This window comes from Falco peregrinus, chromosome W (genome assembly GCF_023634155.1).
Source record: "Falco peregrinus isolate bFalPer1 chromosome W, bFalPer1.pri, whole genome shotgun sequence".
Lineage (NCBI taxonomy): Eukaryota > Metazoa > Chordata > Aves > Falconiformes > Falconidae > Falco > Falco peregrinus.
Genome location: NC_073743.1, coordinates 8,628,845 through 8,654,639, shown reverse-complemented (window position 1 = coordinate 8,654,639; position 25,795 = coordinate 8,628,845). Strand labels below are relative to the sequence as shown.

Below are 25,795 nucleotides of genomic sequence, written 5' to 3'. Positions count from 1 at the left end.
CAGCCCCTCAGACTGTGTGTTTGTTTTTGCAGCATGTGCCTTGCTGCCATGGCCTGCCGGATAGCATGGCGATGGATCAAGGGGCCCAGTTCACTGCCTAGTTCTGGAGGCAGCTTATGGCCCTGCTGGGGGTGCAACTCTGTCTTTCCTACCTGTATCACCTACAATCTAATGGTCATATGGAGTGGGTCAACTGGATCCTGCAGCAGTATCTCCATTATTATATTAATTAACATCAGGATGACTGCAGCTCTGTCTTACCATTGGCAGAATTTGCCTATAACAGCAATGTCCACTCTTCTATGCAGCAGACTCCTTTTTATGTGAAGTATGGTTTTCATCCCCATGACCACCCCGCTACTCTGGAGGCTGTCCAGGGGGTTTCCCCTGTGAAAGGCAAGATGCTGACTTCCTTAGAAGTACGAACAGTACCTGAGACTATGAGCTTTTACCTCAGGGTCAACGTGACCTGAAGACCCAACCTAAGCTGGCTCTCACCGACTGACACCACTCCATACCCACAATAAAACAATAGATTTACTTTCCAAAAACCCCCAGGCATATAACCATGGCCAGAAATGCAGTTGACCAGAATCCAGTATACACACATGCACTCCTCTACACAGAACATTGGTTTAGAACAATTAACACACCACTGACACATATATCCATACCACCTGCATGGGACAAGCATGTACTGATCCTGCATGGGACAATTACATACTGATTACACAAGCAATAGTAACCGATTAGCCCACCCTGTAACAGAAGTAATTTGATTGGTCTACACAACTGTACTGTAACATATATAAAACCTGCTTTACACTGTATCAAGGTCCTCCATGCATTAGGCTGGGGCACCCCTGTGCGCATAGCAAAAGTAAGAGAATAAATTCCCTTGGTAATTCTATGCTAAGCATCTTTGTTTCCCTCCTCAGCCAGTGAACTGACTTTTATACCCCTGAGGACTCCCTTGAAGGGTCTTCTTTAAGTGGTTGTGGCATATACATTTGCTTCAAGAGCAGCTGGAAAAAGCAAAGGCTGCTTACAAAGACTGTGCAGATAGATGTTGGTGACCAGCATCAGACTTTGTGGTTGGGGACTATGTTTGGTTGTCTGGTGAACATGTTCATTTGGCGCAGTTTTTTTCTAATTTAGACTCGTTATCTTGGACTATATAAAATCACAGCCCAAGTTAGTCCGGTCACATTTTGTCTGCAGCTTCCACGTGCTCTCAAGATTCACCCTGTTGTTCACATCTCCCCATTAAAACCCATTCACTCAGATCCCTTCTAGTGGCAACCTTGACCTCTGCCCCCAATTATGGTCCAGGGCCAGAGAAAATATCACGTCTGGGCTATTTTGGATTTCAGGATATCCTGGGGTACCCTGCAGTATTTGATTGATTGGGCATGGTATGGCCCAGAGGACCATTCCTTGGAGCCTGCATCAGAGGTGCATACCCCAGCTGAGGTTCAGGCTTTTTGTGTCCATTATCCTGCTAAGCCAGGTCCACTGGAGGGTGTGGGGGGCACACCCTTGGTGAGGGTGGTGGTGGTGTCAGGTTTATGCTTGTATCTGTCCAAAGGAGATGATGTTTTATAAATAGTATGTCTACATCTGCCCTTGGTTTGTTATCAGGATAGCTAATAAATCTGGCTAGCAGACATTGCTCAGCCTCTTTGAGCTATTACTTACCTAGAGACTTTGAATCACATGTCTGTCTCTCATTTTGGGCCTGCCCTGACAATTACAGATTTTTGGCTAACAGAATAGAGCAGTAGTTGTACTGTACAAATTAGAATTATCTGGAACTGTTTTCCTTCACCCTTGTTCCAAAAGCAGCATTAAATAAGTGGTTTATCTTGCAAAAAGAAAGATTAGTCACTTAATGTTTCTGAAACCACAGATAATCCAACATGAGAAGACTTGAGTGTACAAAAAGTTCACATCTGCAGCTCTAAAACACCAACTTGAGAAAGAGCAAGAGTTGTCCCTCACCTTGATTCTGCTGACAGCCTCTTGTGCCTGCATCATTCTCACATTCTTGGAGGGAGTTTTGTCAGAAAGGAGTTGAGTGGAGCCAAGGTAATTGGCAGCAAAAATTATTCCATCAATCAAGTCTTCAGGATCACAAGGTCCAGGAACTACAAATACAGGAGCAAAAAAATCACATTAAACCATGGTAAAAAAAAAATATATTCTGATCACTTGAGCCTGTACCTAAGAGCTGTAAATGCTCCACTGAACTATTTCATTTTAGCATGATGGTATGACAAGCAATATTTTAATCAAGGAATACAAAACACCGAGCATGTCTTCCCAACATCTCTCCAGCAGAAACTATTTGCTAATGCAATTTCTCAGAATAGATCATTGTCCTATAAGGTAGGGTTCACTCCAGAGCAAAATAACCTCTTTAGTTTTGTTCTTACATAGAAACAAGAATACTTAAATTGTTCTCTCAGCACTTTGAATGGGTAGTGGAATCTCCTCAAGAATACTTTACAATTATGATACACACACCCCCCTCCATAATAGAGGAGTTTAATATTATCAAAATTGCACTCATTCCCAACAAGGGTATTGTGTTGGGGCAGGGGGGGAGGTGTTATACAAAAAGATTTTGATGGTAAATATACAGAGCAAGAGCACTTGCATTTTGAAAAAGCTACTGTCTTAGTCCTGCAAAATATTTAATGACTTCAGCTCTCATCACCTTCTGTGTAAAGTTAAAAGTCAAAGTAAAAATCATCTCACAAATCAGTACAAAGAAACATGTATAATACACAGGTTTTCAGGTGTTTGAGGATTATATCTGCTGAAGACAGGGCTTTTCTCTCTGTATGTTAAAATTCTCATGATCTGAGAAAAAGGAAGGTTTTTGGAAGAAGCTTCTTGTTTTGCTACAAGTAAGAAAAAAATCTGTTTAAGGCCACTGAAAAAGTACAGATAATCATCATTTGAGAGAATTTGTAGAATTGTCTATATTATATCAAGAAGTATAAACTGATTTTGCTCTCTGTTTTTCTAGGAACAAAACCTGATCCTTTTAGAACAGAGTCTTTAGTCAACTCAAGAGTTAGCCTGAGATTTAAGAGGTGCTAAAGCCTGAAGTTGAGCATAACACAAAAATGCCAATTTTCTTCTAATTCACCAAAGATGACATTAACAAGGACTGAGATCTTTACCCCCAAAATAATGTTATATATATGCAATATAAGTTAATAAAAAAAATTTACTAGCTAGAGCTAAATGTTAATCACACTCATAATATACACACAAATACGAGTACATATACAATCTTTACCATGAGGCTTTCCCAATAAGTAGATGAAAGCTTAAGACTACTGATTTAGATGTACCTTGAGTGTACTCAATCTATTCAGATACTACATAAATGGACACTGTCCTGGTTTCAGCTGGGATAGAGTTAATTTTCTTCTTAGTAGCTAGTACAGTGCTGTGTTTTGGCTGTGATGCAGAACAATGTTGATAGCACACTGATGATTTTAGTTGTTGCTGGGTAATGTTTATACTAAGTCAAGGACTTTTGGGTTTCTTGGGCCCTGCCAGTGAGAGGGCTGGAGAGGCATGGGAAATTGGGAGGGGACACGGCCAGGACAGGTGACCTGAACTAGCCAAAGAGGTATTCAATAACATATGATGTCATGCTGAGTATATAAACCGGGGGAAGAAGAAGGAAGGTGTGTGTGTGGGAGGGGCATCTGGCATTATGGCATTTGTCTTCCTGAGTAACTGTTATGCATGATGGAGACCTGCTTTCCTGGGGATGGCTGAACACCTGCCTGCCCATGGGAAGTAGTGAATTAATTCCTTGCTTTGCTTTGCTTGCATGCGCAGCTTTTGCTTTACCTATTAAATTGTTCTTATCTCAACCCTTGAGTTTTACATTCCTTTCTGATTCTCCTCCCCATCCCTCTGGGTGAGGGGGAGTGAGAAAGTGGCCGCATGGTTCTTGGTTGCCAGCCGGGGTTAAACCATGACAACACCCCAAAAATGAAAGTAATTATGATCACTAGTCATGTTCAAGAATGAAACCTAAAGGAATAGAATTTATATTGTTAGGGCTGCAGGGAAATGATTGGTCTGCTGATTAGGCTGTGGCCCAAGGTTCAGCTAGTTGAACAGGATGTGGAAAACTACTGGCCATGGCATGAGAAACTGCCAGATTTGACAGGTAACAGAGTGATAAGTTGCCAAAAGTTACAGGCAGCACCATGAGGGATGGCTGGATTGCATTGGTGGTTAAGGGGGAGCTACGTGTGACTTCAGAGATACGTGACAGGGAGCATTGGGGGCCTTTGGGGAAGTGGAACCTTGCAAGGCCAATGGTGCCTGGGTAACTGTAGCATATAATGCTGAGAGTGTCTCGGGACTGGCATCAGAAATACCAAATCTGGGCATGGATGTAGCAAAACAGACCAGTTGGCAAAGAGTAATTAGAGGCAGGGTTTTATATTTGAGAGGAGACCAGGGTGAAGAATGGGAGAGATCAAATTAGATGGAGGCGGAAGTACAAGCATGGGAAAATGGAGAAAAGGGGGGGTTAGAAGAGGCCAGTCACATGTAAGCAGGCTGCTAGTCAGTACACTTGTTTGACTGAGCATTGTGCCTTATCACTGAAGTCTGTCCTGTCTTCTTATTAAATCCTTTTACTCAATTATTTTTTCTGTGTGCTCTCACCCTCTATCCTATGTGAGCGTTGTAAGGTCTAAGTGCCAGCAACTGGAGAAGGGGCCACAAGTTACAGGGCCCATAGGTTTAGGTGCCAGCAAGTGGAGGAATTTATATTTCCCTAATGATTTTTAATACTCTGTGTGTGTGTGTGTGTGTGTATAATTTGCTAGCACACATCAAGCTGGACTAGCTGTCAAGTAGGAGACCTGCATCTCGAAAGACTCAAGGTGTGGGTGAGAGCACCAAGTCCAGGCATGGATATTAGAAAAGGAGATACAAAAAGAAGGGCCAAGCAGTGGGAAAAAGGATAATAAAGTATGTAAATCATGTGATCTGTGTTTTTTGTGGGTCCTCCCTGGGCAATCCTGTGCTTGATCAGTCACTGCAGTCTAAATCTGGACAATGAAGAAAACCTTCTGTTCTGACCATATGACATGTCAAACGTGCTTCCATGATCAGGATGACTGGGGGGGTTGAGGTGCTTTCCCTGGCTATCAGGGGAACACCCAAGTGGGATAAAGCATGCATTTGGATATCACTGTGTTGGTGCCTGTTCCAGACCTGACAGCATCAGCATCTTACCAACCACTTTCAAGCAACCACATAGCATCTAGACATGCTACATATTGGCATATTATTGCTCAAGCCCTGAAATTATACAGTATTTCAATTGCTGATATTTATTACTTTATGCATAAAGGCCTTATCAGCACTTCCATTACCAAACCCTTTATAGCACAGTTCTTGATCAAAACACAAAATCTTAAACATCTTTAAATCTTAAAATATTAAAAATCTTTCACCCTAGAAAGAGGTATGGATAAGACAGGAAGCATATTAAAAAGGAAAGAGGAACATGTTTTATTTTTATGAGATGTGAACACACTTGCAGAACAACAGTATTGTTCTTCATAAGCCCCCCTTCATACATTATGTTAGAGTATAGAATTATCTGTTGAATAAGTGTAGTATAGGTGAAAGTTTTTCTCAGACTATCAATTACCTGCATAAAAATAGTGTGTTCAATGTTTTAAGCAACTGCCCACTGGACCAATATCTCAAAGAATGTTAAGAAATTTTTTTCTTTGTTGGGGGGCAGGGACACACTTTAAGATGGTCTTGACAAAGAAAGGGCTGTCTACCAAAGAGAGATCCTTCATTGGTTTGAATTTCCAAACCTCAGCTAGTTTCAAAGCAATCCATGTAATGTACACCAGTTCATCTGGTCATGGGTTCTAAAATATACAACATGTACTTTTAAAGACTAAACCAATGTTAAAATTTACAGCACACTGTAAAACAACCAAGGAATTTAAAGATATTTTAAATTAAATATGACATCAGCTTTTTAAAATTTTTTTGGCCGTTCTATAAAGCATAAGGGTTATTTAATCAGAAGATAAGTACCTGAAAATCAGTGCAAGTTTACTCCTACTTGCCTGCTAATTAAATCTCAGTTTTGTGTAAATATTGACTGTTTTGTCTAACCTCTGTTCCTTATCAAGCAACAAATTACTCTCTACACACATTCACAAACATTAGGAATTCCACGGTTTGGGGTTTTTTAATCAGTGATTTAAATGATATCAATAACAACCCAGTTGAAAGGTGGCAAGAGCCATCAATAAAATGTTATAAAATAAGAGAGACATTTTACTCAGCTTCCAAAAAAGCCTACAAGGGTTTAATATAGTTCCAGGTTGGACACATTTTAATCTAAATCAGTTCATCTAACCTTAGCAAGTTTTATGTTCTGCACATAAAAATAAAATTATATACATTAAAAACTTTGGTGTTCATATAATGAAAAGAAAATTAAGTTATGAAATATATCTTACCTTCAACATATGTTGGGAATGAAACCAAGCTTTTTCTGGACTGTAATCAAGACAAATAGTATTTCAAACAGAACAAAATATGCTTAAATGCACATTAAAAATTCCTCCATAAAAATTAAATCACAGTAATAGTTATCAGCAAAAGATGGTGAGAGTTTATTAGGAAAATATTTACTTTTAAATAAAAAGTCTGACCAATTATTAGAGAGTTATTATCCCTAAATACGGTACATTCTATTAACATGTTCATTAAGCAGGCAACACACAACATTATTTTGAATTAGCTCTTGGTATTTGGCAACACACTTCCTGACTACTAATTAGTGCTGCGCTCTCTTTAACAAACAGAAATACAGGAAAAAAACATAATCTCTCAAAGACATTTTTCAAATAAATACATATGGAGATATTTAAAATGGACCAATACTATTATTCATGACAAAAAGCATTGACTTGACAAAATTTAATTACTTATTAGGATTGTTCTTGACAGACTATGTAGCCACCTATATCTGCTGGAGTAAATGCATTTAATAACAGTCCTACACTGATTCTGTAACAAGCACAAAAGCACATATAAACGTGCATGATTTAGACAATGAAAACTGCAAGAAAGGCATTTATTCCTTGTTTGTTTAATCAAGTAAAATCTCACTTTCATGAAAGGTGGACTTACAGAAAAAAAACAAGAACATCCATCCTACACTTGTAAATACACAGACTAAAATAATACCTCACTTCCAATTGTAATTTTATATGAAAGACTCTGTGGTAAAAATAAAAACATCTAGAAAAAATAACTTCAGGGACACTCACCATTTTGTTATATTCAACAATATATAGATATGGGAGAATTTACTAGACAACTTTGTATAAAAAACCCCATGGCAATAGGTATACTAAAGAATATGCTACTATTAAACCTTTATGAAATAAAACTTTTGGATAAGTCAAGCATTACAAGATGTTGACAAATCTGAACCTCATTCTACAATGCATTAAAATTGGAGCAACTGCTATATATATATAACAAAACAAGATCCATGTATGATCAGGATAAAGTCCAGTGTCTCAGAAGAGGTTCAGTTGCATTTACATATTCACATATATACCAAGTTGTTTTCCTTTATGATAGGCTGTTTAACAGCTTTTGTACGCTTGTGACAAATCAGTCACTTGGGAAGTACACACTTATGTGACAGGTAAATGACTAATCTGGTGAGCCTTTTCCATTTATTGTTACAAGGCTGCAAGGAATAAGTAATATTATTCATCCTACTAAACTGTCTTCACTGCAAAATAACTGGTGGTAGAAAAAAAAAGGTGCATAAAACAGAAAACAGAGCCTACAGAACCTTAAAATACTTGGCCTTTCCTCATGAAAGAGTTGCTGAGTTGTCCAGCAAAACCATGAAAGCTCTTGTGGTGGATTTGGCAGTGTTAGGTTTACAGTTGGACTTTTCCAACCTAAATGATTCTATGATTCTTCTCAGAGACAGTATCAGCAGAGAGAAATTTGTGACTAAGTAATGACCACCTGCTGTCAAAATGCTTAAGGGAAATCAAGTGCTGAGAGGACACAATATTTTATTTTCAAATCAGGATTTGCTGTTCTTTGGCTATTCAATCTGTTGTGATGACTTTATTTTTACTGTGCCACCTATACCCAATTCAATGCAGTTGCTGCTACTGTGATGCTAGCAGAGATTCAATTAGCTGGATTCTGACAGGCCTAGAGAACAAAACAACTGTACACTTCCAAAAAATCAGAGGCAGCTTATACACATAAGTATACTTTTCAAAGCATACATATAATTGTTTTTAAAAGACTCAAGGCCTCATTAAATTTTATGTATATAATTACAGGTTTGACAGATATCCAGTAATCTGACTAGCCAATAAAACTTCATTTCAGGATAAAGCTGTGTAAACTAATATAAAATTAATGTTTTTATTACAAGGGCTCTACACAGACAATTTTTTTCATTCAATATCCATGTCAAGAAACACTGATAAAACTAAAGTAATAACAAGGTATCAGATAATGTTACTGAAAAAGGGGAATCAATTTTTAATTATATATCCATGAGTAAAAAAAAATAGGACATTAATGTTGAATTACTGGGTTTGTCCATCAACTGAACACTGTAAAATTTATATTTTAAATAAAGATTTTATTAAGACCTATAAGTGTTTCACAAAAATGATGAGGCTTTGTCATTATAATTTTTGTAAGGAAGATACTAAACCATGCAGTGTTGCTTATTTGCATGGAAAAAAACCCAAAACCCCACAACACATCTGACTGAAATTACTCCGAAAGTTTATTACTTTAGAGTTGTCACCAGTCTTATGAGGAGTGGCTGAGGGAACTGGGGTTGTTTAGGCTGGAGAAAAGGAGGCTCAGGGGGGACCTTATTGCTCTTTACAACTACCTGAAATGAGGTTTGTAGACAGGTGGGGTCTCCGCTCCCAGATAACAAGCAATAGGACAAGAGGAAATGGCCTCAAGTTGCACCAGGGGAGGTTTAGATTGGATATTAGGAAAAAATTCCTTCACTAAAAGGTTGGTCACGCATTGGAACAGGCTGCCCAGGGAGGTGGTGGAATCACCATCCCTGGAGGTGTTTAAAAACCACATAGACATGGTGCTTAGGGACATGGTTTAGTGATGGACTTGGTAGTCCTGGGTTAACAGCTGGACTTGATCTCAAAAGTCTTTTCTGACCTAAGTGTTTCTATGATTCTAAAGCAACTACATCTGTAAACTGGATAAAGCCAGAGGCTTTAGCAAGCTCAAGAATATTGTAGATGAAATCATAATGACACAGTCCAATACTGATGAAGGCTTTGGTGCAGGATAAATTAAGGATAAAATTCCTAAGTCTTCTGAAAGCTTCCATCCCCTTCTAAATGCAAGCATAGATTTAAATTAAAATATACACAGGCTACAAGCTTTTTCCCCCCCTAGATGATAAAGAAGAAAAAAAAAAAAAAAAAAAGAATGGACTAAGTCTTAAATTTCAGCCAATACTTCTGGTTATAGTACACTGGTTTATTCATTTGTAGAAGATATCATGCTCTTAGCTGACTGCTAAGCACAAGTTATTTATCAGCAACTGTGTCTACTTGATTATAGATCTCTCTTAACAAATCTAACATTGAAGTTTGAAAAAAAAATTCTCATCTCTCATCTCAGCTCAACTATACCAGTGTGGAAACCTGCCTAGTACAGGCCTTGACAAAAAAAATGAAGTGTATAGCTTGCTTTCAAAGAGTCGAGTCAGGACTCCTAGACTGTAGTTCCAGTTCTGCTTGTGAATCATTGTCAGGCTATCAAGAAATCACTTACTTGTTCCTATGGCTCAGTTTGATAGATCAGATTGATAGGTCAGATTGATCAATAAGATAGTGGGCAGCATTAAATTACTACATTGGAAGGGCCTATTCACCTGGCTGAGAAATGTTGTTTTCTTTATGGCAAGATATTCTGCAGAGATAAGGAAGAGGGCTAGCTCCTCTTGCCCTGAATACAGAGGTCATGTTGGCAGTGTTCCTCAATAAATCAATACCCTCTAGCCTGTTAAACAAGTGCTGGTGCAGCCAAACACAGAGTAAGGAATGCCATCACAAATGGTCTTAGATACCCTGTGTTATGCATTCAGTCAGACAGAGAGGCAAGCACAAAGGAAAAATGTCAAACCAGTTTTTTCTTTTTGTTGCTGTTTTGGTAAAAGAGAGGAGATTATACATGTACAAAGAGGTAAAGAAAATAGAAAGGCATAAGTGATACAGACAAGACGGTGGCTTTTAACAAGATTGCACTACCTCTTTGTTAATGGAGGTCTCTGCTGTACTGCAGACATCCTGATGATGTTGCCTACTTGGTTCTGCACCCCAGGGTGGAGAGGAATCAGGAGATAGAGACTAGACATGGTAAGAAAATAAAGTTACATAATTTGAGTGACTGATGTAGAAATATCTCTGGTTTGGCAGTGGGAATAAGAAATGAGGAAAACACCAAAACATGACAAACACTTTCTGAAGTGTTATAGCCCTTCCTTTTCATTGCAGTGATCACACACAGTCTATTGGGATGTTGAGACTTATCTAAACAGCTAAATCATCAAAGAAAAACTTTTTTTCTTTGTCAATAAACTATTCAATTAAGCACGTTGAAATATTAATAGCTGCCCTCAGTGATAGACAACTGGTAGGTTGACCTCAGCCAGCTGCCACACACCCACCCAGCCACTCCCTCACTCCTGTTCCTCAACAGAACAGGGGAAGAAGATGGAAAAGCTCATAGGTCAAGATAAAGACAGGAAGATCACTTACCAATTACTGTCATGGGCAAAACAGACTTGACTTGAGGAAAATTCCTTTAATTTTTGACAATTAAAATAGCTTTGGATAGTGAGAAACAAAGACAAATTAAAACAACACCTTCTCCCCACACCCTTTTCCCAGGCTCAACTTCACTCCTTCATTCCTGACTACTTTATTTCCCCACACCCTGAACAACACCGGGAGGATGGGAAACAGAGGACTTAGGTTGGTCCATAACAGTTCCTTTCTGCTGCTCCTTCCTCACACTTTTCCCCTACTCCAGCAGAGGGCCTCTTCAGAAACTGCAGTTCCTATCAGGAAAAATCTGCTCTAGCATGGGCTTTCCACAGGCCTCAATTCCTTCAGGAAATATCCACCTGCTCTGGCATGGGGTCATCCACAGCCCCCGTGTAGATATCTGCTCTGGTGTGGTCTCTTCCACAGGCTGCAGGGGAATATCTGCTCTGGTGCCTGAAGAACCTCCTCCTGCTCCTTCTTCTCTGACCTTGATTTTTATATTATTGTTTCTAAATTCCCCCCCCCTCCTGCTCATCATCTGGCATTTTTGTCCTTTCTTAAATGTCTTCAAAGAAGCGCCACCAACTTCACTGACTGGCTTAGCTTCAGCCTGCTGTGGGTTCATCAACAAGTTGGCTGGAACCAGCTGTGTCTGGCACAGGGCAGCCCCATACCTATTACCACAGAGACCACATCTGCAGCCACCCCCGCTACCAAAACCTTAATTAAATCTTAATGGAGAAACCATCTTTCATACTATTTCCCCCACTCATTCACTATCATAAAGAATGTTCTTCTCTGTTCCAACTATAAAACCTCCATCAGATATCATATACTTGGGAAAGTCATATTAGAAAAATAAAGCAAACAGCACAGCAAACCAGTATCATGAATTTTCTATCTCTATGTGATCCACCAGCAAATACCTTGGTAAACTGCTGTAAGAAATGTTATTATACTAATAGGACACTCCTATGGAATGCTGCTAATATTAAAGAACTATAGCTAGGTATCTAAAGTCAAGAGTAGCAAGTACTTCAGTGCAAATATGATACAAAAATACAGCATGTAAAAGAGCATAAAGCTTTGACCCAGCAAGTATTTCAAAACCAAATTTTTAGGAGATGTGGCAGTGCAGATGTCATAAGGTGAACTCTCAGAGGAAGCTTTAGTTTCACACTGTTGGGTTGTTTTTAGCCCAGCAGCCCTGAAATTCTAGTCTCCTTCAACATAGAAATATTTGTCCTTGCTTTGCCAGATCAGTACAGTTTGTCACTAATAGTAAAACAGTCAAATACTATCCTTCTAACTTCATAAACAATTATTACATACCTTCTCTAAGGCAGCTAGTGTTATAACACTGCAATATGACTATATTTCTGCTTTGAGATGGCATCAGCAACAATCCAGAAGCAAATTCTTGGCTGCATACCCACCCCAGCTCAAATTTTGAGCTATATCAAATATGAAGCTATAAAATTTAATTTCTGCTGCTTTTTCTTCACAAACACACAGCAACAACAAACATCCACCCCTTCTTCCTTTTCCTCATTTCTTTAAAAGGCCTATCTTGTATATTTGCTAAAAATAAATTCCAGAATCACATTCAACTAATAGAGGCTACCAAAGAGTTAGAAAACAATTCTTTATACAGATGCATCCTAGGTAAACAGTAGCCCTTGCTTCTATTTTTTTATTGCTATTTTTCACAACTGTGGGGCAAAAAGAGACATACAGAAAAGGTGATTTTGTAAAATGGCACCTAGAATATGGGAATATACTTGTACTATGAAAATGCTGAAACATCTGTAACGCATAAGATCCCTGGCACTCTAACAAGTACTTTGAGAGAGTTATATGCTTCCTAACTTACCATGTGACACAAAATGTTACAGTTCTGTGCTGACTCAACTGCACAAGTAGCATTTCCTATTGTGGTGGGTTGACCCTAGCTGGATGCCAGGTGCCCACCAAAGCCACTCTATCACTCCCCTCCGCAGCTGGACAAGGGAGAGAATATATAATGAAAAGCTCATGGGTTGAGATAAGGACAGGGAAAGATCACTCACCAGTTACTGTCATGGGCAAAATGGACTCAATTTGGGGAACAATTAATTTAATTTATTGCCAATCAAATCAGAGTAGGATAATGAGAAATAAAACCAAATCTTAAAATACTCCCCCCCCCCCCCCCCCCCCTTCTTCCTGGGCTTAACTTTATTCCAGATTTTCTCTACCTCATCCCCCTGAGCAGCACAGGGGGATGGGAATGGAGGTCAAGGTCAGTTTACTACACATTGTTTCTGTCGCTCCTTCCTCCACAGAGGGAGGTCTCCTCATACTCTTCCCCTGCTCCAGTGTGGCAACCCTCCACAGGAGACATTCCTCCACAAACTTTTCCAGTGTGGGTTCTTCCCACGGGCTACAGTTCTTCACGAACTGCTACAGCATGGATCCCTTCCATGGAGTGCAGTCCTTCAGGAATGGACTGCTCCATCACGGGCTCCTCTCTCCATAGGTCCTTCCAGGAGCCTGCTCCAGTGTGGGCTTCTCACAGGGTCACAGCCTCCTTTGGGTGCATCCACCTGCTCCACCATGAACCTCCATGGGCTGCAGGGGGACAGCCTGCCTCACCGTGGTCTTCACCACAGGCTGCAGGGCAATCTCTGCCCTGGTGCCTGGAGCACCTTCTCTGCCTCCTTCTTCACTGACCTTGGTGTCTACAGAGTTGTTTCACATATTCTTGCTCCTCTCTCCAGATGCAGTTTCTATTGTGCAGATGGGTTTTTTTCCTCTTCTTAAATATGTTATCACAGAGGCACTACCAGTGGTGAGTCTGTCTTGGGAGCTGGCTGGCATTGGTTCTATCAGACATAGGGGAAGCTTCTAGCAGCTTCTCACAGAAGCCACCTTTGTAGCCCCCCTGCTACCAAAACCTTGCCATGCAAACCCAGTACACCTGTTCCCTTGGGAAAGCATTCCCATCACATTCCCATTCCCATTAGATACATAATGCTGTTTATATTACAGTTAAACATAAAAGGTGTGAGATACTGTCAATCTAACTGACATCATATACAGATATTGGAAGACTGAGCTTTAAACAGTAAGCAAGGACAAAAAAAATAAAGCATACAATCCTTCAACACCAAATGTATCCACAAAGAATTCTCTGAAAAGCCTGAAAGCTCTCATATTCATATGCAAAAATAATAATTAAAAAAGCTTTTACATAAACTAATCTAATTGCTGACATATAGAAATTCAGCACTGCTTAAATATGTTAATGGTTGTTCCAGTAGCATCACAAAAATCCTAAGCTAGTCTTGTCTACAGAATATTATTCTTATTGACCAATCAGAAAGATCATACAGCGGTCTTCTAGGAACTGTCTTTCCATGTTTGCTACAAAAGTTTCTGAAAGAACTATTGCAGCCTGACCAACCCCCACCCCCCCAAATCCAAATATCATACAATCTACAGTGTGCTACAAGACATGCAATTAGAGTTATTCTGAAAAATGCTTGTATGGCCAAGTTTTGTCTTTGAAGAATAATTGCCTGTTTGTTTTCCTCAGCAAAATGAAAATACAGAGGTACAATATGCAATATACACTACAGCCCACAAGTAGCTTTTATACCAATAGCTAGAAATATTTGAGAAATCATGGAGGACAGGCAATTTATGCAGCTACTTGAAACAGTATAATCTAATATCTAAAACAAATGTCCAATACTGCTTCTTTAAGAGTTAACAGAACTGCTTTAGAATCCTAACTAAAACTTTGTCAAGATACAAACAATAAATGAATGTCAGTCTTTCTATTATTACCATAGAAAACTTTGCTACGGACTTTTAAAGTGCTTTTTTCAAGGAGTCTTAATAATAATAAGCACCTGCAACCTTTTTTTTCCTCCTCCTTGAAGACCTACCTACATTTCACTTTTAGCCCAGTACATCCAAAAATTCTCCATCTTAGCTGCATTGCTTCAGTCTAACAATGTGATCCACTTCACCTGAGAGTACTTCACTGCCCTTTACAATGGGATTTAATAACAAAAATCAATAGGAAAGACAATAGAAATGTTGCATCCAACTTATCCTGCTCAACCCAGATGGTTAGAATGTCTTCTAATACTAAAATCTGCTTGTTTTAGAAGAGTGATGCTGTTTACCAAATTTTTGCAGCAGTATATCTCAAGACCTATGATTTGTGCGCTGCATACATCTTCTATTTGTACCTTTAAATGCCTCCTTCCCATACTTAACTAAGAGCATTCACAACATACAGTTTCTGGGTGGAGATATCACTTGCACATCATTCTTCCCTAGGAGACTACTTTGAAGATACAGGGCCCTTCTCTTCCAGAGGGATGAGAGCATATACCTAGGAGAACCATGGCTTTTTCTAAAGCAGGGGTCCTCAAACTTTTTAAACAGGGGGCCGGCGCGTGGATTAAGTGGCAGGAGGTCATCTGCAGCTGCTTGGTTTCCCCCCCCAACCCCTGTCGGAGGGGGGGTGGGTGGGGTTCTTAAATACTGGGGGCCGGATTGAGGACCCTGGGGGGCCATAGTTTGAGGACCCCTGTTCTAAAGGGAATGCCTCTATGCTGTTCTGCCTGATGTGTATGTGCCAAAAAATCCATACCAGTCCATCATGAGGGCATGAACTGCACTTCTCCAGTTCTATGCACAGAATATCTAATCTAACTGCATCTGCATAGCCTTTTTGATACAGTGTCAGTTTCTCGATATCATAACTCTTGCTGCTGTGAAAAATGAACTGATATTATATTTTAAAACAGATTATACAAAACTGGGAGAAGTGGCTGATACTCCAGTCCAGAGGATTGTGCTGCCATCCAGAAGGACATTGAGAAACTGAGAAATGGGTTGACAGGAACCTCATGAAGTTCAGCAAAGGGAAATGCCAAGTCCTGCACCTGGGGAGGAAACATGCACCAATACATGCTGGGGGCCACCCAGCTGGAAAGCAGCTTGGCAGAAAATGACCTGGGGATCCTGATGGACACCAAGTTGAACATGAGTCAGCAATGTGCCTACACAACAAAGGCAGCCAGCAGCATCCTGGGATGCATTAGGAAGAGTGTCACCAGCAGGCTGAGGGAGGTGATCCTTCTCCTCTAGTCAGCACTGGTGAGGCCAACCTGGAGTCCTGTGTCAAGTTCTGGGGTCCCCAGTACAAGAAAGACATGGAGATACAGGAGCCAGTCAAGCAAAGGGCCATGAAGTTGATTAAGGGACTGGAGCATCTCTCATGCAAGGAGGGGATGAGAGAGCTGGGAAAGTTCATCCTGGAGAAGAGAAGGATTGGTGGGGCCTTAACAATCTATATAAAAAGCTGATGGGAAAGTGTAAAGATGACAGAGCGAGACTCCTCTCAGTGGTGCCCAGTGACAGGACAAGTGGCAATGGGCACAAACTGAAACACAGGATATTCCACACTTCTTTTTTTTTTTTTTTAAATACACCATAAGGGTCATTGGAAACTGGAACAGATGGTGGAGTCTGCATCCTACAAGATATTAAAAACCTGACTGGGCAATATCCTGGGCAACCCACTCAAGCAGCCCCTGTTTTGAGCAGGGGGCCTGAATGAGACAATCTCCAGTGGCCCCTTCCAAAATCTGATACTAACCCTCACAGTATCCTTCTGAACAAATCATCCAACTGTGAGTTGAGTGGGTTTATGGTGGACTGAGTGATGAACTGGCTGAAGGGCAGGGCTCAAAGGGTTGTAGTGAATAGGGCTACATTTGGCTGGCAAGTGGTCACCAGCAGTGTTCCTCAAGGTTCAATTCTAGGGCCAATTTTGCTCAATATTTTTATCAATGATCTGGATGCAGGAGCTGAATGCACCCTTAGTAGGTTTGCTGATGATATTAAACTGGGAGGTGCTGTTGACTCTCTCAAGTGACAAGAGGCCTTGAAGAGGGATCTGGATAGATTGGAGTATTGGGCAATCATCAATGGCATGAAATTTAACAAGACCAAATGCTGGATTCTGCACCTGGGACAGAGTAATGCCTGAAACAAGTGTAGATTGGGAGACTAGTGGCTGGAGAGCAGCCCTGCAGAAAGGGATCTGGGGGTGCTGGTGGACAGGAGGCACAATATGAGTCAGCAGTGTGCCCTGGCAGCCAAGAGGGCAAACCGCATTCTGGGATGCATTAAACACAGCATAACCAGCTGGTCAAGAGAGGTGATTATTCCTCTGTATTCAGCACCAGTGTGGCCCCACCTTGAGTGTTGTGTGCAGTTCTGGGCCCCACAATTTAAAAAACATGTTAAGGTCCTTGAATGCGTCCAGAGGAGGGCAACAAAGCTGGTGGAAGGGGATGGAAAGCATGTCCTATGAGGAGCGGCTGACGACACTGGGTTTGTCTAGTTTGGGGAAAAGGAGGCTGAGGGGTGATCTCATTGCTCTCTACAGCTTCCTGAGGAGGGGAAGTGGAGAGGGAGGTGCTGATCTCTTCTCCCTGGTATCCAGTGACAGGATGTGTGGGAATGGTTCAAAGCTGTACCAGGCGAGGTTCAGAGTTGACATTAGGAAGCATTTCTTTACCAAGAGAGTGGTCAAACACTGGCAAAGGCTTCCTAGAGAGGTAGTTGATCCTCTATGACCGTCCGTGTTTAAGAGGCATTTGGACATTGTCCTTCACAACATGCTTTAACTTTTGGTCAGCCCTGAAATGATCAGGCAGTTGGACTAGATGACTGTTGTAGGTCCTTTCCAAATGAACTATCATATCATATCATATCATATCATATCATATCATATCATATCATATCATATCATTCAATATATTATATTGTAATGTAATATTTTAATATAATTTAATATAATGTGATATGATGTGAAAAGATATATTATATGATATAATATAATATGATATGATATATTATATAATATTAATTAATATAATACAGTGCATGAGGATTCATAGAAAACCTCTAGAGACTGCAAGCAGATTAGGAATCTGAATCTTTTCATATCTGTATCTGTAATATTACATTTATGTTAATAGTAAATAATATTAATAAGTTTTTCATAGAAACTTTTAGCATTATTATCTGACAGAAATCAAAACTGTCAAGCCCACAATTAATAGAAACACCAAGGTTCTATACTGTAATGTAAATTATTTCATAGTTATTCTAATTATCCAGTGGATATTTGGTAAAAAATGTAGCAGCACTTGTTTCAGAAAGAGTCAATAGAGCTTTGTGTCAAATTAATCTCTAGTACAACTCTAATGAAGACAGCAGCATTTCAGGAAAATTTGGTGCACTGATAACATATATCTATTCTCCTTATGCCTTTTTTTGAATAAAAATGTAAAATAGGTACAGAATTACATAATTTATTGAGGAATAAAATGACTCACAGAACAGTGTAACCCTCTCAGTTCCACTGTAATGTGTTGTCCTGGTTTCAGCTGGGACAGAGTTAAGTTTCTTCTTAGTAGCTAGCACAGTGCTGTGTTTTGGCTCTGATGTGAGAACAATGTTGATAGGACACTGATGTTTTTAGTTGTTGCTGGGTGATGTTTATACTAAGTCAAGGACTTTTGGGTTTCTTAGGCCCTGCCAGTGAGAGGGCTGGAGGGGCACAGAAAATTGGGAGAGGACACAGCCAGGACAGGTGACCCAAGCTAGCCAAAGAGGTATTCCATACCATATGACGTCATGCTGAGTATATAAAGGTGGGGGAAGAAGGAGGAAGGTCTGTGGGGGGGAGGAGCATCTCGCATTATGACATTTTTACATTTTTCTTCCTGAGTAACCTTTACGTGTGATGGAGCCCTGCTTTCCTGGAGATGGCTGAACACCTGCCTGCCCATGGGAAGTAGTGAATGAATTCTATGACTTGCTTTGCTTGTGTGCACAGCTTTTGCTTTACCTACTAAATTGTTTTTATCTCAACTACTGAGTTTTACATTCCTTTCCGATTCTCTTCCCCATCCCTCTGGGTGGGAGAGGGGAGTGAGCAAGTGGGTGCGTAGTGCTTGGCTGCCGGCTGGGGTTAAACCATGATGGTCCTTTCTGGTGCCCAACATGGGGAACGAAGGGTTCAAGATAACAGATTTGATTAGAATGTGCTAGTTCGAATTTATAGCTGTTATTGCTGTTTAGCTATTAAGGGGTAGGTTTCTGTGCTTACCATGGGGCTTGCTTACCTTCCTGTATATTAGAGTCTACTGCTTGTTATTGGCTGCTTCTTGCTTTCACTGCTTGCTGTACTGCTTATCATCTTACTGTGCTGTGCCTGGGAACATTCTGATAACAGCAATGGCGATGAGCCTGGGCTGGCAGATGGCCAGGGCATTGCTGCTGTTTCTGTGCTGCTGTACTGGACAGTCTGGAACTCTAGTGTGAACTCAGATCAAAGGGACTCTGACCTGTGGATGAGTCCATGTGGGATCAGGACACCCCCAAAGCATCTGTAGCCGTGAACAAGTCCATGCCCGAGCAGGTATATCTCAGAGCATCTGTGGCCATGGTTATGTCTGTGCTGCAGCAGATATGCCTCTGAAAGAATTGTGGCCCAAGGACAAGTCCATGTTGGAGAAGGTACACCTTGAAGCATCAGTGGCTGTGCATGAGGTCATGCTGGAGCACCTCAAAGTGTTTGGTCATGGATAAGACCACGACAGAGCAGGTACAGCCCTGGAATGATAGTGGCCAGGGATAAGGCCATGCTGGAGCTGATTTACTTCTGAAGGGACTGTGGCTGTGGGTAAGCCCATGTTGGAGCAGGTCTATGGTGATGGCCCATGGATAAGACCATGTTGGAACAGGTGCACCTCAAAGTGACTATGGCTGTGGATGAGTCTATGCTGCAGCAGATATACCCCTGGAGAGACTGTGGCTCATTGCTGAGGCTCCACTTGGAGCAGGTACAATCGCTAAGGGACTGCAGTCTGTGGGTAAGTCCAAGCCGGAGCAGGGGCAAGGGGAGGAGTTCATTGCAATGTTAAACTCTACGGGCTGATCTGAAGGGACCGGGGTGGAGATTGTAATGGATATACATTTAAATTGTTATAACTCATGATTAGAGTTTCATGTTATAGGAATTACTATTGCAGCAACCACCTGAACCATTGGAGGAGAAGCCTTACAAGAAGCAGTGCAAGTGCAGCAGTGACCTGATCTGAGCTGGCTTCGATGCCCGATAACCCATACAACACACAACCTCTCTTCTCCTGAGTGACCACCATAAGAGATCGTGTTCATGTACTAAATGAACTCAATGGACATTTTGTGGACATTTTATAGATGTTTTTACAGGGATGGTGCATAGACTAGGGGAATGATGTCTGTGTATTATATCAAAGGATAGGAAGGGTGGTGGTGGTTAATGAGGTTGTATTGGAAAGTGTGGCATGACGTAAATGGTATGGAATAAATTGTGGATGCTGTCCTGGTTTCAGCTGGAATAGATTAATTTTCTTATTAGTAGCTGGTGCAGTGCTGTGTTTTGGCTATGATGTGAGAACAATGTTGATAGGACACTGATGGTTTTAGTTGTTGCTGGGTGATATTTATACTAAGTCAAGGACTTTTCAGTTTCTCAGGCCCTGCCAGCAAGAGGGCTGGGGAGGCACAGAAAATTGGGAGAGGACACAGCCAGGACAGGTGACCCCAAGCTAGCCAAAGAGATATTCCATACCATATGACGTCATGCTGAGTATATAAACTGGGGGAAGAAGAAGGAAGGTGGGGGCATCCAGCATTATGGTATTTGTCTTCCTGAGTAACCTTTACATGTGATGGAGCCCTGCTTTCCTGGAGATGGCTGAACACCTGCCTGCCCATGGGAAGTAGTGAATGAATTCCTTGTTTTGCTTTGCTTGCATGCATGGCTTTTGCTTTACCTATTAAATTGTTCTTATCTCAACCCTTGAGTTTTATATTCCTTTCCGATTCTCCTCCCCATCCCTCTGGGTGAGGGGGAGTGAGAAAGCGGCTGCGTGGTGCTTGGATGCTGCCCAGGGTTAAACCATATGTGTATTACATGGTCCCTGTTCCTTTATTTGTAACATGTGAGCCTATAGCTCTGCATACTTACGTATCCATCTAGTGGCCTCTGATCATTACAGTCCCTGGTTTGGCTAATGTCCTGCCTCATCACCCAAATAGGTTCTTTTGGTTCATCAGGGGTATAAGGAGAATGAAGAGTCCTTGTCTTTACTTCCTCAATAGCTTCTTTAATATCTTTGATGGCCAGTGATATTGCATCCCTTTTTTCCTTTTTGCACCTCTGTACTGACTCTCCTGAGTTGGCTGTGGCCCTAGAGCCAGCTGACAGTTGACCATTGCTTTCATGCTCCCTGCCAGGGAGAGCTTGAACATGCTCCAAGCTCTCCTCTGCCTCTAGCATGTCTTCAGCAGCCTTGTCCAAGCTCTGAGAGCTCATACTCTGTTTCACCTCTGCCACGATCTGATCAATATCTTCCGCTTGTTCATAGCTGTCCATTCTTGGATATGGAGCAAACTCTGCCTCTTTCTCAGGGCTGTCCGACTCTCCATCAGATCGTTCATCATAATGGTGAAGGGCGGGCACCAAGAGCTTCCTTGCGATAGTTGTCAGCTTCCTCCCTTTCCCACTCATAGAGGTGAAGCCCCTCCCTAACATCAAGGTCCAGCACATCCCCAATCTCCTCATACACATGCTCCTGCTGCCTATAGTCAGCATAGGGCTCAGCATACTGCTCATCCTCTCCTTGGCGGAGGGGCTGGTGAGTGTAGACATAACCTGAGTACACTGCATTCATGGTTTCTTCATGTTCAATGGAGTGGAAATGTACATGATCAGGCAGTGTTTGATTATGAACAGCCTCAGTGTGCTCTGCTTCAGCATTTTCTGTGTACTCCTCAGACTCAGGCCTGTACTGCACTGCATATATACTCTCATCCTCATTCTCCTGTACTATATCTACATCATAGCCATGCTCTGCTGTGGCTATAACATCCCTTTCTACCATGTCCATGTGATTGTGGAAATCACTCTCAGTGCTGGCTGATCGAGCTAGCATCCCTTCCTCTTCCTGCCCAAATGGTACCCCTTGGTTGCTGTTTCTGTGGCTTGAATAGCAGATCAGAGACTGTCCTTCCTCTTCTATCTGTGAGTGCTCCAAGTCAGCTTCCACTGATTCATTCATATCTTCATTTGCTGGCTCTTCATTCACCTCCACCTCAGATGGTTCATGGAAAGTTCTGGTGTGTAGGCCACTTATTCTATAGACATTTTGTCTACCAGGACTGGAAAGAAATTAAGAAAGTGATGGTATTAAAAAACCCCACCCAAACACAACCACAAACAAAACAGTCAAACAAAAAAGCCCCACAATATGGAGACAACAAACAACCCCAGAGTAACCAAAGGCACCCTTGCTTCTCCAACAAAGTTTTGGTTTCATCAGCTCTGAAGTCAGAGGACAACCAGCACAACAGCATGACCTTCCAATGCAAATTGTTTTCTACCGGCACCATTCAATCAGAGATGGGACCACAATTCCTTTGAGAATTGCAGTTTACAGTTTTATGGACAAATTCTCTGGGAAAGAATCCATTGTCTCAGACCAGTCCAAGAGGTGCTTCTATGGAATATCCAGACATCTAGACAATGTAGAAAAAATGCACATCAAAGCAACTAACTTTCACCAGGGGCTCAGTTGTGGTAGAGATATTGTGGTAGGATGTGGCAGTGTAAAATGACAGAGATTTTATCCCATTGCAGTAGTCTGCAATTGGTCAGATATATGATACCTTTGCAGACTAGACATTTCCAACATGATATCTTCAACCAAGATCCTCATTCTAGGTACCTTTCAGTCAATGGAGAGAAAAAAAGACTTTTAGGGTACAATGCAAAGTGCCTATTTCTCTTCCCTAGAGAAGCATAAGATAGCTAGCTCTAGTATAGACATCTTCATTAAATACATCTAAAATTATGCAAAAATACTTCTGCCCCAAACGTCTTTCCTAAAACAGTGAGACATTACAAATATTCATAACTGTGACCCTTGCTACATTGAGACTAGTGAGACATTTTAGTTTTATCAAATGTGTTCTGTTCAGAGTAAAAAAAAACTTAAATGATGACATAATTACAACAGAGGTCTGCCAACAATGATAATTATATACAGCATGGAAATAAGATAAACCTATAAGAATACAGCTTATCCTCTAGATGTTTCTCAAAGCAACCAAGTTTACCTAGCTCAGAGGGTATAGGTTTTACCTACAAATAGCAGCTATTCTGAACCTTGTCCAGTGTTTTAAAATGTAGTGTCAGAAAACCATATCATGTATTTCAAGTGTTATTGCATAGCCATGAGAGAAATATAATTTTAGCCTGTGGTTTACTACCAAATATAAGGGGGAGGGGGGAGAAATGCCTGTCAGAAGACTTATATTTTGTTATATAAAATGATGCTATAAAATATGTCAGATACCAATAATAATTAAAAATCAATTCAACACATAGAATAGAACTTGAACAAAATTTAGTGAATTCAGGCAGAGAGTCTTAAATTACACTGCTGCACTAAACAAGCTCTGTGCAAAGCCACAGAAATGGTTGTTGGGTTTTTAGTTTGGTTGTTGGGGGTTTTTTTGTGGTTTTTTTAATTATTTTTTATTCCTGCAGAGAAAAAGCAATAGTGATTTCATCTGCTGTTCGTCAGATGGGCAGGGGAGGGCAGCTAGGAGTTATTTGTGCTACATCTCTATAGGAACCCCCAGCAGGTGTAGCTTCCATTTCAGCAAGTGTTTCACCTTGTTGTGCCATACCCATTGTTTTAGTCTTTAAAACTAAGTCCTTAAAATAGAGGAAAAGGAAATCTTGGCCCAGGCTCCAGACAGACTTTTTTCATTTCCAGAAGTAACACAGACATAATTTGCACAAATCTAACATCCTATACTTAGCCTCTAATACATGCCTTTCCCACCTTCCTCAAAAAACAAACAAAAAACCCGAAAACAAACCTAGGGACTTAATTCATAATACATAGATACAAAATACTAATTAAGAAATCACATAAAAACATTATTGAACAGATAAACATACCATACACAAAACTAGGACTTCATGTAAACGAACAGCAAACAGAAGTAGCTCATTTATTTACACTTGCGTCAAAAATATTAGAAAATTGGGGTGGGGGTGGGGAGGTGTTCTTTTAACTGAAAAAGTGAAAGTGCCCTCCATTGACAGGGTAATGCCTTTTTCATCCAAGATTTCTAAGAACTGAGGAGAAATTGAAGATTTCTTACAACATGCATTATAAATAATGAGAACTCCCCAAACAGATTACTAGAGCTATATTGTTTAAAGAAACACTATAAAAACACTATAAAGAACAACAGCATTGAAGATTTTTAAATCTTAATCATAAATTAAACAAAAAGAAAAGTGAAGATAATAAGGAATATTAGGGTTTAGAAAAATCCATTCCAATAATTTATTTTTTGCATTGAAGTTTGTGGTAAAATTCCCATTGATTTACAAAGACAAATAATTGGGCCTAAACAGAATGTTATTCAAAAATCCTGCCTTCAATCAGTTGCACTCAAAGCACCAATGACATCTAGGTAAGAGCCAGTGGCTCACTCACAGAGAAAGGGTAGTAGTAGAGAGAAATGAAGTTACACACAGCCACACAGAATGACAAATTTTCTGAAATGTTTATAATTTATATCCTGCTACATATCTTTAACTGAACATCAAGTTATGGACTGTGGTGGGTTTACCTTGGCTGGCTGCCAGACCACTCTCTCACTCCCCTTCCTCAACAGGACAGGGGGAGAAAATAAGATGGAAAAGCTCATGGGTTAAGATAAAGACAGGAAGATCATTTACTAATGACTCATGGGCAAAACAGACTTGAGGAAAATTATTTTAATTTACTGCCAATTAAAAGAGATTTGGATGATGAGAAACATATTTAAACAACACCCCTTTTCTCAGGCTCAACTTCACCCCTTCATTCCTGACTCCTCTATATCCCCACATCCCAAGCAATGCAGGGGGAATGGAAACCAGGGGACTTAGGTCAGTCCATAACAGTTCCCTTCTGCTGCTCCTTCCTCCTCACGCTTTTCCCCTGCTCCAGGATCGGCTCTCTATGGGCTGCAGTTCCTTTAGGAAATATCCACCTGCTCCAGCATGGGGTCTTCCATGGGCTGCAGTGTGGATATTTGTTCTGGAGTGGTCTCCTTTTAAAGGCTGCAGGGAAATATCTGCTTCACTGTGATCTCTTCTAAAATTTCCACAGGATTCAGGGGAATCAGTGCCTGGAGCACCTCCTGCCCCTCCTTCTTCTCTGACCTTGGTGGTTCTCACACATTTTTCCTCACTTCTCACTCTGCTGTGCACCATTTTGCCCTTTCTTAAATATGTTTTCACAAAGGCACCATCAGCTTCATTGATTGGCTCAGCTTTGGCATTCAGTGGATCTGTTGCCAAGCCAGCTGAAACCAGCTGTGACCTTCACAGGGCAGCCTCTGGCCTCTTCTCACAAAAGTGTTAGGGAATTTTTATTGTAGCCCTTAAAGTGATTTAAACACATTTGTGCTTAAATATATAAAAAAATATTAATGAACAGTGCACTGCACAGAGTCCTACCACCATAAGTGGTTCTACAAGGAGTCTGCAAAGATGCATCATGAGCAGATTTCTTATATACACTTGCACCAGCTCAATCCCATGAGCCATTGCATGGGGCACCCCAGCCTGGCCCTGGGTCCATCCCCCAGCACCAGCTCTGCTGCCCAAAGGTGGACCCTGAGTGATCCCTGCATTCCAGGATGGCTAAAACACAATGCTGCAGCTGTTTATCTCACTCCCTTGGCAAGGAGTCATTCTATCTCTGGCATTTCTG

General features: G+C 40.9%; 1 protein-coding gene across 1 annotated transcript in view; it reads right to left on the bottom strand.

Moving 5' to 3' along the window:
* LOC129783214 (amyloid-beta A4 precursor protein-binding family A member 1-like) overlaps positions 1 to 22,729 on the bottom strand; it is a 78,298-nt gene extending 55,569 nt beyond the window's left edge. Inside the window, 6 exon segments of the mRNA XM_055793092.1 lie at positions 2,002 to 2,147; positions 6,540 to 6,579; positions 10,368 to 10,466; positions 20,980 to 21,465; positions 21,467 to 22,172; positions 22,680 to 22,729. Of these exon segments, the coding sequence (XP_055649067.1) occupies positions 2,002 to 2,147; positions 6,540 to 6,579; positions 10,368 to 10,466; positions 20,980 to 21,465; positions 21,467 to 22,172; positions 22,680 to 22,729 (1,527 nt within the window).
* Between the last annotated feature and the right edge of the window lie 3,066 nt (positions 22,730 to 25,795).